This window comes from Acipenser ruthenus, chromosome 8 (assembly GCF_902713425.1).
Source record: "Acipenser ruthenus chromosome 8, fAciRut3.2 maternal haplotype, whole genome shotgun sequence".
Taxonomy (NCBI): domain Eukaryota; kingdom Metazoa; phylum Chordata; class Actinopteri; order Acipenseriformes; family Acipenseridae; genus Acipenser; species Acipenser ruthenus.
In genome coordinates, this window is record NC_081196.1 from 30,353,234 (window position 1) to 30,365,874 (window position 12,641).

The 12,641-nt window shown below is 35.0% G+C and overlaps 1 protein-coding gene across 2 annotated transcripts; it reads right to left on the bottom strand.

The window, feature by feature from the left end:
* Positions 1-6,689: 6,689 nt before the first annotated feature.
* Positions 6,690-10,722, bottom strand: LOC117406775 (POU domain, class 3, transcription factor 3-B). 2 transcript variants are annotated; one of them, XM_034011072.3, is made up of 2 exons: positions 8,675-10,722; positions 6,690-8,358 (listed from the first exon to the last, which is right to left on the bottom strand). In XM_034011072.3, exons 1-2 carry the CDS (start codon positions 9,890-9,892, stop codon positions 8,245-8,247), a joined length of 1,332 nt encoding a protein of 443 aa, XP_033866963.1. In that variant the 5' UTR covers positions 9,893-10,722; the 3' UTR covers positions 6,690-8,244. The 2 variants fall into 2 exon arrangements, with proteins under 2 accessions (XP_033866963.1, XP_033866962.1); XM_034011071.3 differs by having other exon boundaries at positions 6,691-8,358; positions 8,666-10,722.
* Positions 10,723-12,641: the final 1,919 nt, after the last annotated feature.

The window sequence follows — 12,641 nt, forward strand, 5'->3', positions numbered from 1 at the left end:
ACGCATTTTGCAATAATATTAATGATTATGCATATTTTTAAAATGTTTATACATATCTTGTTTATATTTGTTTTCAATTTTAGTTGAGGTAGTTGGAATTGTTATCGAACATCTCTAACTTACAACGTGTAAACAGAGAAACAATTACAATACCTATTATTAAAAGCTCAAACATAAATGAATTACATTTCTATCTACAAAATAAAAACGATTACATGTATGCTGTTTTTGTTTGGTTTAATTCCACATGATGGTTATTATTTGTTTTTATAATTATGAATTCAATAACACACAACAATTTGTGTCTGTTGTAGGTATATGCTTAAATATTAAGATACGCACATAAATATTTAACGTCACCCAAAACAAACGTGTATGTTTATTTTAAGATTAGGCCAGATGATAAAGCCTATTACAAAAAACTAAAATACACAAATCAATCTCTTTAAAAAAAAACATGATCTGCGGCACTTATTCACGTGTAATTGATATATAGTTTTCTTGTGATACTGTATACAAAGTATACAAATACGCTTTTCTTGCACAGATTTTAATGTCCTGTCGGGATGCTTAAGGTCAACAGAAGGGGAGAGGTAGCCCTTTGCCTAATCATTACAGAAACACCATTCACACTACAGCAGATCCCATATGAAAAATTAACAGGATAATCAATCTTCAGTTTGTAGAGCAGTTAAACAGATCCGCTTCTCCCAGTAACAAGCTTAGTGTATCATATTTCACCCTTTGTATTAAATACCCTGCATTTAAATGTCGTGGTAGTGTTCCCATGTATACTGTAAAAGGGCCAAAAGTACAGGACTGACCACCCATTACACTGCATGGCCATTATGAACATTCCTTGTATGATGTAAAATAAATAAATAAATAAAAGAAGCTAAATCTGTACTTATTTGGCTGTTTTTTTACCCTGATCAGGTTAGAAAATCGTATTCCCCTTTCATAACACTATATATATTAGATTATGTAAAGTTATTATTTAACATATTATGCTTATTGTTTCATAGATGCATATCATTCATCTGTGGTTTATTTTGAATGCGTACAGCAATATAAGCTATTTCCACGCAGTTCCGAGTTCACTTCCTTCCGATTCACTAACTGTGCTCTTGTGTCATGTAGACGTTCTCTCTCTGTTAGCCTATCAAATCCCCTAAACATCAATGTTCTGAGGAAACAGTTCAGAAGACTGGAATATTCCCACGGTTGCTGACAGTAGACTGGATGTTCCATGAATTTTACCAAAAAGCACATGTTAATAAGCCTATTGGCCAGTGAACTGTTAATCAGTGTATTTTATGTAAACTGTCTACAACCAATTCCTGTGTTTATGTGTTTGTATTTTGTATAATCGTTGTATATAACATGTATTATAGTTAAAAAATATTCCAATCCTTACGAATTGTATTTACCAAACGAAATCAAATTATTGTTTTTATAGTTTTGGCAAAACACAACAGCCTACCTTGTGAATATTTGAGAAATTATGAAATAATATAAGAAAACTAATCTAAGAGAGCCTAATACAATCAACAATTCAATTACCTCCCCCCCAGCCATGTTGCTATTGTTTTAGGCCTAAAGTAACACATGTGCTTATCACTTTATCGTTCTTATCCCAAGTCAGAGCAGGAAGGTTCTATAAATATTTCAAAGCATTGTGTTGCCGTCGTTTACTGATACCGAGAGAGGTTAACAATGCCGGTCAAAAACTGTAGCCTAAACGATGGTGCTATTCATTGACACTCAAATTATGGCTCTTGGTATTAAGATATGCCTTGCATTATTTTAAGATCTGTTACTTAGCCTTAATTAGTATAATTAATTAAATATTCACAACATGTGATACGTCTGCAAAGGGAGTGCTAGAACAGTAAAAAGTCTATTCCCCGCTGAGAAAAATCCCAAGAACAATTAAAATTCACGTGACCGGCACGTGGTTTATAATTCTACCTCTGAAATACTGTCAAGGACTTACTCACACATTAATATGTGCACTCTGGCTTTGGTAGAAATGCACTTAGCAGCTTTCGTGAAACAGCCAGGAAAAAAAAAAAACAACAGTTATGTATGTATTATATATTTATTAAAAGCATCAACCCAGTTATGAATATAAATATTTATGAGTAGTTTCTACTTTTGTGAACTTCTTTGAGCCACTCTGTAAAGCTGCTGCCAGCAAAGTATCCATAAAGTTAGGACCAATCCGATATGGAAAACTATCTCTAAGATAGACCACAAGGTACGACTAAAGAACATATTTAAAATGATTGTTTTAACAGTGTTTACATTTACTTGGTTGTGATTAAATAAAAAAGGAATTCACCTTTAGAATTTCAAGTTTCAAACTGCACATGTTAAGCAGGTTATTTTGGAACACAATATGTATACTGTATTCATTAGGTGCGAATATGCTATATCGTCCCCAATCTAATCAATTGAATTGTATACCTGAAAATGTAGTTTCTGAACACATGAAAACATATTTCTGGGGAGGTCACTTATTGTCATTATTCAAACACGGGATGATAATGGATTAGAAATCTTTATTTTTTGGTACTGAAACTCGTTTTATTAACAGGGCAGGGCAAACTATAGTAGTGATTTTATTATTATTATTATTATTATTATTATTATTATTATTATTATTATTATTATTATTATTATTAGTTTATCAACAAGGGGTTGAATCTCTACACACAAAATATTCTTGAAATCATTATGCACTCATAATATTAACATATTTTGTTTACACACGCAGGCCATACTTTTGTCTGTTAGCCCTACACACACACACACACACACACACACACACACACACACACACACACACACACACACACACACATACACACACACACATACATACACACACACACACACACACACACACACACACACACACACACACACAATGTATTTATCTATTTATTTATTTATTTATTTATTTATTTATTTATTTATTTATAAGAAGACCGGCCAATGTCATTGCTGTTTCCCATGTTATTTCAAGTAATTTGAATACAGGATTTAATTGAATGCTATACTTTCAAATAATGGATGTACTGCATGAAGAGGAGTACCTTGTAAGAAAGACAGCATCAAAGTGTGCAATATTCATTTAACGTGCATGGCTCTTTTTGTATAGTCAATTTCTTATTTTTTTATTTTAAGAAAAGACGCTCTATTTTTGCAGTAAAACAGAATTTGAAAAAAAAACCACAAAAAAAGGCTTGTATTCCCAGTCAGGTTTCCTGTTATAATGTGATGACCATCTGGCATACATTTCCACAGAATATACATCTAATACTATTCGAATTGGTTGTCAGTGTTTTGAACGGGGGTTTCATTGTATGCCAGTGACGTGTTTATGTAGGTGCGCACAAATATATTGCAATTAAAAGATAAAGAACCAATGGAAGTACACTTCAAATCCATTTCCTAGAAGTCGTCCCAGCATGTTACATCACTTGTCCCTTTGTATTTTCTTATATTTGTGTCCTCCTTAATAATTATACATACCATATATAAAGTGAATTTCACTGAGGTGCACGAGAGAATGATGTAAGACAATATATTTAAACCACTTAAGAATAAAACACATTTCATGACGTTGAACATTCATCGTTTTTCTGAAGACAATTAGATTTTTTTAAGGAATGTACTGCGTTTTTCTTACCTAATGAAACCGTGTTCCTTATTCCATCCGTGCCAAATCCATTTATTGTATGTACAATGCAATAAAATATAAAAACTTCGATGTGGGGCAATAGTCTGATTTGGGGATCGCTTAACTGTAAAAACACAAACGTATTAATGTCTGTAGCGGTTTTGGTATACGTGCCTAATTACATTCTCTTTAAGGTAGGACTAGGTGTTGGTTAACAGATCACAACACATATTTTTGTTTCCTGATCTTGAATTGCAAAAAGGCTGTGAAATGTCTAACAATCAAAAAAGGATTTTTTGAAAGGGCACACACTGCAGTATTGTACAGGATAGCGCCACAATCCTATTCAACTCGTGTATTTCTACTTCTGCATACCCTGAAAAGACGCCTCAAAATGTATTTGTAGCGTGAAACATCCTATGCGTTTGGAGATCATCCCGACTGATAAAAAGCAATCTACAAAAGCTTTGCATTACCTACAATTTTAGGATTGGGACACAGTTTTAAAAAAATGAACATATTTTAAATATTTTATTAACATCATCAAAGAAATCTACAAAATGATATCACAAAAGTATACTGGAAGCCATTGTAGTAAAGTATTTCTTGTTTTATATTAATGGTTTTAAATGTATTGTCAAATAAATAAAAAATGTACACTTGCACTATACAATATGACCAGAAAAAACATAATTACAAATACTTTACACTGTGTATTTGTTTCTAAAATTATTATTATTATTATTATTATTATTATTATTATTATTATTATTATTATTATTATTATTATTATTATTACATCAATGAATATTAATAAGTTTATTTTGAACTGCCCTGCTAATCAATATTTTATAGGAACTAATATATTACGTGCCTATTTTATTTTTATATAATACTTGTTTCAAGGATTAAAGCAAAACATACGGCATTGGAAACTTTGAACGTCTCTGAATTGTAACTATATAACTGCTCTCGTCTTTTTTTTTTTTTTTTTTTTTTTAAATTGCGGTAATCCAAAACCAGACTCTGTGTCAGATTGGCATTTTTATTAATGAGAATACAAAAAGCTTGCATATTCTTTGAGCACTGCTTGAATTTAGTTGCTTAGCAACCACTGTCGGGTAAATCATCCGCGAAATTTAAATCTTTGGGTAGGGATTTGGGGTTTTACTGAATAGTCACCACGAGGTAAATGTACCAATTCCTGTGTACATCTGATGGCAGGATCACATCCGATCCCAATATTTTGGGTTAAAATATACTTTAAGAACCCCCCCCCCCCATGTTTTTTTACCATGTACCTCTCTCTCACGAAACTCTACCTACTATAGCAATAGTATATATATATATATATATATATATATATATATATATATATATATATATATATATATATATATATATATATATATATATGTCGTATAAGATGTTTACTAACGCAAGGGGGGTTATATAGCTATAGCTGAAAACTGGCATCTTTCTGATATCAGTTTATACATTGTGTCATACCAATCAAATGCAAATTGTATAGATACAGTTAAAGTTAAGCGGCCTCTGTTTCTGAAAATCAAAAATTGTTTATATAGCTAAATAGGATTAGAAAAATCATATTAGCTGAAGGGCGATACGTGTTGAATTCTGAAGAGTTTGATTAATTGCGGTTAGACTTTGCCAGTACCATCCAACACACTAATGGGTTATGTGATCTGTATAGAATTTCGTTTTCTTTTCTTTTTTCTTTCTTTTTTTAACGCACTAGTGACAGCGTAGTTCTATTTTAATTAAAACGAAATGTTACAGGTTAAGTAAAATCTAGAGGAACAAAACGGGTATGTTCTGTGATAAGTATTACTATCCCCCTAAAACACCAATTTCCTGAAAATCAATTGTTAACAAATATTCCCATGTTCAAAACCTACCTTTTTTTAAATTGACTTTTGTTTACAATTATTCAACACTGACTTTACAATGCTCATATAACAGCACTCTGATATAAATCCAAAAGTGCGTCTCTGGAACGTTTCAACAACCTGCTACGGAGACTGGGGGTTGTTTATATAAAACCAGTACCTGTCCATAGCACTCGTAACCTAAAAACGTATACTATCATGGGAAGAATGATGAAAACATATCGGTAACCCACAGTACACAGTGTAGTGCTGAAAATTCAAAATTAAAAAAAAATCAATCAATGTGCCTATTACCATTTAGCTGCCACAAGTAGGCCTATACAAAGACAGAACTAAACAGTCCTCTAAAGCAAGGGTGCAAAAAAAATATGAAGAAATAAATACGAGGAACTGGATGGTATCTATCAAATCTCTACACGCGCCTTTGATTACAGTTTAACATGCCTAAAAACTGTAGTTCTCGATAAGCACACTTAAACATGGGTTAGGATACTTACATTAGTAGCTACATTTTGTTAAGCGACTCCAAAACACCACAGTCCAATAAAAAAGCTTGTGTAACGTGAGCGCATAAAAGGCCTGTCTGTATTCACTGTTCAAAATAACGCGGTATCACTTGCCTATACACGCATCAACAAACTATTTGAAAAACGAGTTCAAATCAATCAATCAATTATTCCAACTGCATTCAGTTTATAAATTACACCGTGGCATGTAGGCATGTTCAAAATTCTAAGCAAACAAACGGTTGCAGATTCATGTGAATGTGTGTTCTGTTTTTATATATTAATGGAGACATGTCTAAAATTAATATTGCTGTTTAGTTACATCTCCATTTTTGCAGTAGGCCTATATACAATGAAAACTCCTCGACACTGTACAATAGATGCATCGAAAATATTAATACAATAGCAAATAACACGTATATGATGTCAAATGATTTTTTTGTTTACCTCCATTAAGATTTACAAAAGCTAAGGCAGTTTTCTTATTTCTTATATATATATATATATATATATATATATATATATATATATATATATATATATATATATATATATATATCGAATAAACAGTTTCCCCTTTAAAATATAACACCAATCCGTTAATTAATAATAATCTTTAAACTTTAGTGTCTTCAAATATTTGATAAGAAAATCATATTTAAAAAGTTTCGCCAATGTAAACACGCTGAAACAGCTTATGGCATCTAATTGGTAAACAAAGTAGTTATTTATTTATTTATTTATTTTTATAAACCATTAAGAATTGTTTTATTTATTTATTTTAAAAAATATACATCTTAAACAGCACACTTAAAGTGTGTACACTGATAAACTCAAACACATCTATTTTATATTATTAATTTAAAATACTATATACAGTAGCTGTAGCCTATACCAAAAATTCACAAGCAGTCTTTCAGTCAAAAACTGTGACCTAAGGGTTATCAGTTTGTTTTGTTACTAGAGTTGTGTTTATATTGAGCAGTAGTTACATAATTTATTATGCCTAAAAATGTTTATTTTGGCTGTAAATTGAAACTGTCAAATAACCATTGTTATAGTCTATAAACTCAGATAATCAGTAAAACCTTCAATAAATTACACCAGATGGTCTAACTGAGAACATTTTAAAAACAAATAAACATACCAAATGTCAGAGCATGGAAAACACAGAGCGTCCATGTATATTTTTTTTAATAAGAATTTCAATAAAATCTCAAATCATATAATTTTAGCAGAATGCTGTAATGAAAATATATATTTTCTGCGCTACAATATGCACCACACACAACCACATAATTTCATTCTAACAAATTTATTTTCTCAATCATCTCTTAATGAATCACTACTCAAATTAAATTACAATCAAATTATCACATCAAAAGATACCCTTATTACCTAACAACTGTCCATAGTTTCAGCTCATTTTGATTTGTGCTCGTTTGAAAAATAATAACAAAAACAAAAAATAAAACACGTAATACAAGATTTGGGGGAAAAAATAAATTACCGTTTGTAACAGTTCATAGGTATTCTGAATAAAATCTGAAAACAAGTCATTTTGATGAAAATATAAAGCAAATATTTTAGATCAGCAGACCTAATGAATCTATATTGCCATCTTTGAAAAGTCCGTTTATTAAAACCTACCAAAAACACTGCTTAGAAATGGCAGAATTAAATAACATCCACAGCACCCATTCAGTCAAGCTTGGCAACGGATTTTAGAGAGAAGAAATTCAGGTAAGTGCAGCTGCAGATGGTCAGTCTTTTTTTTTTTCTTTTAAAAAATCCATTAATAAGATGTCCATAAAATACAATATAATCTTCAAAAGAGGCGATCTTTTAGATCAAAGAATTTGGGGAATTGTCTAACAGTGTTCTCGCGCTAACAACCCCATTCGTATTTATTTATCCATGCAGTCCTCTTCTTAAATCAAGCTTGAAGCTCACGGATCCGCATTCTTCCTCTGTCCTTGTCACATAATTCAACGTTTTTTTCCCCCCAGCTTGCTTCCTTATCGTTTACAGTCTGTTTTTATAGTGTTTTGTGTCTGCTTTTGTTGTCTCAAACAAAACAAATAAAGAATAGGGAAAAAGAAAGCTCTCGCTTTTTAAACCTCATATCTCGTGGTGATGTTTAGTGCGCCAAAATTACCTGGTGGAACGTACTTGGAGCTGACATCCTCTCGTCACTCGGGTGATTCGGCCCAGTTAAACTTGCATCTTTTAAGTAATCTACTAAAAAATGTCCCTGAAAGAAAGAGCAGACAGAACCTTTTAGGTTAATACATTTGAGGCCTTGGTGCAGTTAATCGATGCGATTTTGGGGAGGTTTTTTTTTTTTTTTTTTTTTTTTTAAATATAAAACACATCTGCAGTCTTATTTATATAGCCTCTCACAATCACAGTATAAAATTGCTATCTTGTTGATAGTCTGTGTCCTATCTGATTAATATCTATAAAACAGTTTTTTAAATGTTTTTATTTTGTATGTTTTATATGTCTCACTGAACACTCGTTTGCAGTCCATGGTGAGGGGGCGGTGTGTCTGCACTCACATTGCCGACCTGGGAGTACACATCGTCCGGCGTCTGCTGCACTCCCGGAGGTGTCATCCTTTTCTCTTTCTGTCTCCGATTACAAAACCAGACCCTGACCACTTCTTTCTCCAACTGCAGGCTGTCCGCTAGAGAAGTAATCTCCTGAGCCGAAGGTTTTGGACACTTCAAGAAGTGGCTCTCCAACGCCCCCTTAACGCTGACTTCGATGGAGGTGCGCTTCTTTCTCTTTCTGCCCTGGGCTGCGATCTTGTCAATGCTGGTTGGACTCCCGGTAGTGGAGTCTGCTTCTTCGAGCCATTTGTTTAGCAAAGGCTTGAGCTTGCACATGTTTTTGAAGCTCAGTTGGAGCGCCTCAAACCTGCATATGGTGGTTTGGGAGAAGACGTTGCCATAGAGGGTACCCAGAGCCAAGCCAACGTCTGCCTGCGTGAAGCCCAGCTTGATTCGCCTTTGCTTAAACTGTTTAGCAAACTGCTCCAAGTCATCTGAGGTCGGTGTGTCCTCATCGGAGTGGGGATCGTGGCTGTTCACTCCGCCGTGATGTTGCTGGTGGTGCTGATGCTGATGATGGTGGTGGTGATGGTGACTTCCATGATCTAGCTCCGGTGTGTCCCCTCGTACTAAACCGGGGTGCACCAAGCTTTGGCTCCCCGGTGGACTCAGCATACCGTTCACCGTGAATCCTCCGGGCTGGGAGTATATCAGAGACTGTTGCTGCTGTCCCCCGGCTATAGACGGGATGTGTGCCGCTGTTGTTGCCCCCCAAGCTCCTGGGTGACCCTGGTGCGGACCCAGATGAGGGGGCCTGTGATGCAGTGCAGTTCCCGTGTGCAGATCGTCTCTGCCCGAATTGTTTTTGATATCTTGCTGCTGCTGATGCTGGGGGCTTCCAGTCATCCCCACGGGGCTGGATGACCAAGGCGATCCGGCTTCAGCCGCTGCTACTGCGGCTGCAGCTGCGGCAGCGGCGGCATGGGGCAGGGCTGTTACCCACTGATGGGCATGGCTCAACATATGGCCCCCGTTGCTCGCCGCCATGGCTCCCTGCATGAAGTCGCTCTGAACCATCTTAGCTGTTGGATCCCCTCTGTACCCGACAGAGACCGAAGTAACAGCAGCACTGCCAGGTTGCATACCACCGCCTCCCGAGTCGGAGTGCACAATTGAGCCTGAAGTATGGATGCTATTGTTTGGCAGGTAAGGATTGGAAGCCGCAGTGGCCATTCCTTTAACCCTGTGTTAATTGTCCGTTGATTATTCCCCTCTTCTTTATGCAACTTTTCTTTCAGATAGGTACAGACTGTTTTCTTTCACATAAATTAATCTACCATTTAAAGTCCCCGGCAGGTTTCTGGCTTATAACACCAGGATGAGCTCTCTCTCTTTCTCTCTCTCTCTTTCCCTCTCTCTCTCTCTCTCTTTCCCTCTCTCGATATACACATATATATGTAAAAAAAAAAAAATATATATATCAATAAAAGTAAAAATCCACTCTTGATATTTAGTTTAATTCTGCAGTAAAAACAGACTTCTGGAGGCTTTTTGCAAAAAAGAAAAAAAAAAGAATTATTTGTTTATATAAAAAATATATACAAAAGTTGTGTCCGTTCCAAACTTCTAGCGTGATGAAAGTTGCAGAAGCTCTTTGCACTTTCCTTTATGCAAAAATAAAATAAAATAAATAAATAAAATTAAATCCTTCTTTTAAGTTCCTTGTTTGTTGGGAGGGGGTAATTGAAGAGGTTGATAAATTCTCCTTGCTTATTTTGTAAGGTAGATGTGGAGTTGTTCCTTTTTTTTGGTTCTTTTATTGCAGTAGCCGCTGTGTCTTTGTTCTGTTTTGATGTAGAATTTAAACCTGCAAATCGCTAACTCCAGTAGAAGTAGTGCCCTGTATACAGTAGTGTGATGGTTGCACTCTCTCTCTCTCTCTCTCTCTCTCTCTCTCTCGCTCTCTCGCTCTCTCTCTCTCTCTCTGTGACAGTTCTTTCTCTGTCCCTCCCTCAGAGCGCAGGGACTCTCGAATGTTTACCCTTTGCCAAGCGCGCGCACACCGTCCACATCTTTCCCCTAAATACAAGGAAGTCGAGTGCGAGACTCCCGTTGATTGGATCCTGCTGTGCGATTGACAGGTCTTGAAATCCTGGCTCCAGGCGCGCGGACCCCCTTCCGGCCGTTCCGATTGGCTGCTTTTTAATTTAGGCACAAAAAAAAAAAGTCAGAGGACCTTGGGAAATTTGGCCCCAGTCCTTTAACTCTTAGTGAACCTCAGACGCAAAAATATAACCTTTGCCAAATCATAATTCGTTTTGAAGTCTGTATGTATATTAAAAAAAACTGCTCTAGTTTCGTTAAAAAAAAGAAAAACATGACTTTTAGGTGACCTTTTCTATCTTTTGAACTTTAGCATGCTAATTTGTTTATATCAATGGTTAATATTTAATTTGTGTTTCTTGAATTTACGTTTTCTTTATGTTTACTGTATGGCATGAACCTATTAAGTCCAAAACTCGTTATACTGTAGTGCAGACCTTAATTAAATGCAATTAACAGCTCAGTGTAAACAATTGCAGCATTTAGCTTTAATTCTTTTTTTTTTTTAATTGCTTGTAATGTTGGTTTAATTAAAGGTATAGGTGTTACGTACATTTTCAGCATTTGTGTGCTATATTAGGTGAATTATTTTCATCAATTAAAATATTAGCACTATTTTGCACTGTTAAAACTTTTGCAAAAACTTGTTTCAAAGTTTAGGCAGTGTCATTTAAAAAATATGTTAATAATGCATATTACAGGGTAATGGGCTTTAAAGGGTTAAATTTGAATGAAGTGGTTTGAGAGATGCTTCCTAGCGGAAATGCTGCACATAGGCAACCCCAGTGAACCACGAAAAAAGAGAAAGTGGTAACCAAAACATGGGCAAATTGAGCATTCCTTGGGGAATTTACAAATAAATAAACCCTTTAAAACTAATACACACAAATACAGAATAAAATAATTTTATCGGAGTCGCAGATGCAGCAAGTAGGCTGTCACCTAGTTTCAAACAAAACTGTAACACAGTTACAGTAGCCCACGGTAATGGTTTATGAAATGTATTATGATTTGAAGCATGCAGCATTTACGTGATGTGCAGACTAACACAGACACAGAACTTGTTTAGGACCTGATAACGCTTTTGTTTGCATGGTATGACATTATCGATGCGAGTATAAGTTAAAAATCTCATGTTACATATCTAGAGAGGTTTGGTAACCAAACTCAGCACCTAACGATTTTATTCTTTCAAAACGTTCTCCAAAGAGTTTTTTAAAAAAAAATTTTATAGAGGATCTTAACATAGATTTCATTGACTAAAAACGGAGATACCCAGGTGCAGGCGTTTGCATAGTCGGTGCCAGAACCCCATGTTTTCCTTCTGGGCAGATTTTGCTTGGATCAAGCTCAAAAACCGAGTGTCTCGTGGTTTTGTTTACATTGAATGGGTAGGGTAGGAACGGTGCCATGGGGCCGTCTTTCATTAATATACAGTGAGGATTTTGTCTAAATTACTGCTATGCATTTCACAGTGCACGCTTTCAATGGGCGTCTCATGTGGCCTGATGAAACGTGAGCGCGCCGCTGCAAAGATAAGTCACTTTTCTTCCAAAACAGTTAAAAGGCAAAACAAAAACAAAATATACTTGTTTTGAAGTTTTTTTTCTAATTTATGTTGTGTTTGTTCCCCAATTCCGGCTGTGGAATTCAGTGGTTGTGTCTGAAAAAAAAAAAAAAAAAAAAAAAAATCCCTAACTATAAGAGAACAGTTAGTGCTGATTTTCATTTGCATAAATTTTCATATATTTTAGTGAAAATAATAGACTAGTGGAGAGCCGGGCTCAGTTGAGTCAGTGTAAAGGGAAATCTTAGGAAGGATCGTTTCGTTGGAGAGGAGAAAAAGAAATCGCCCATTAATTTACCAAAATTAGAAATC

Bases quoted from the DNA above. Each gene is read 5' to 3' on its own strand.
- LOC117406775 (XM_034011071.3), bottom strand. From the start codon at position 9,892: ATGGCCACTGCGGCTTCCAATCCTTACCTGCCAAACAATAGCATCCAT. The intron at 8,359-8,665 runs GTGAGTGCAGAC...TCTTTCTTTCAG, and splicing joins TGTACTCCCAGGTCGGCAAT to GGACATTTTTTAGTAGATTA.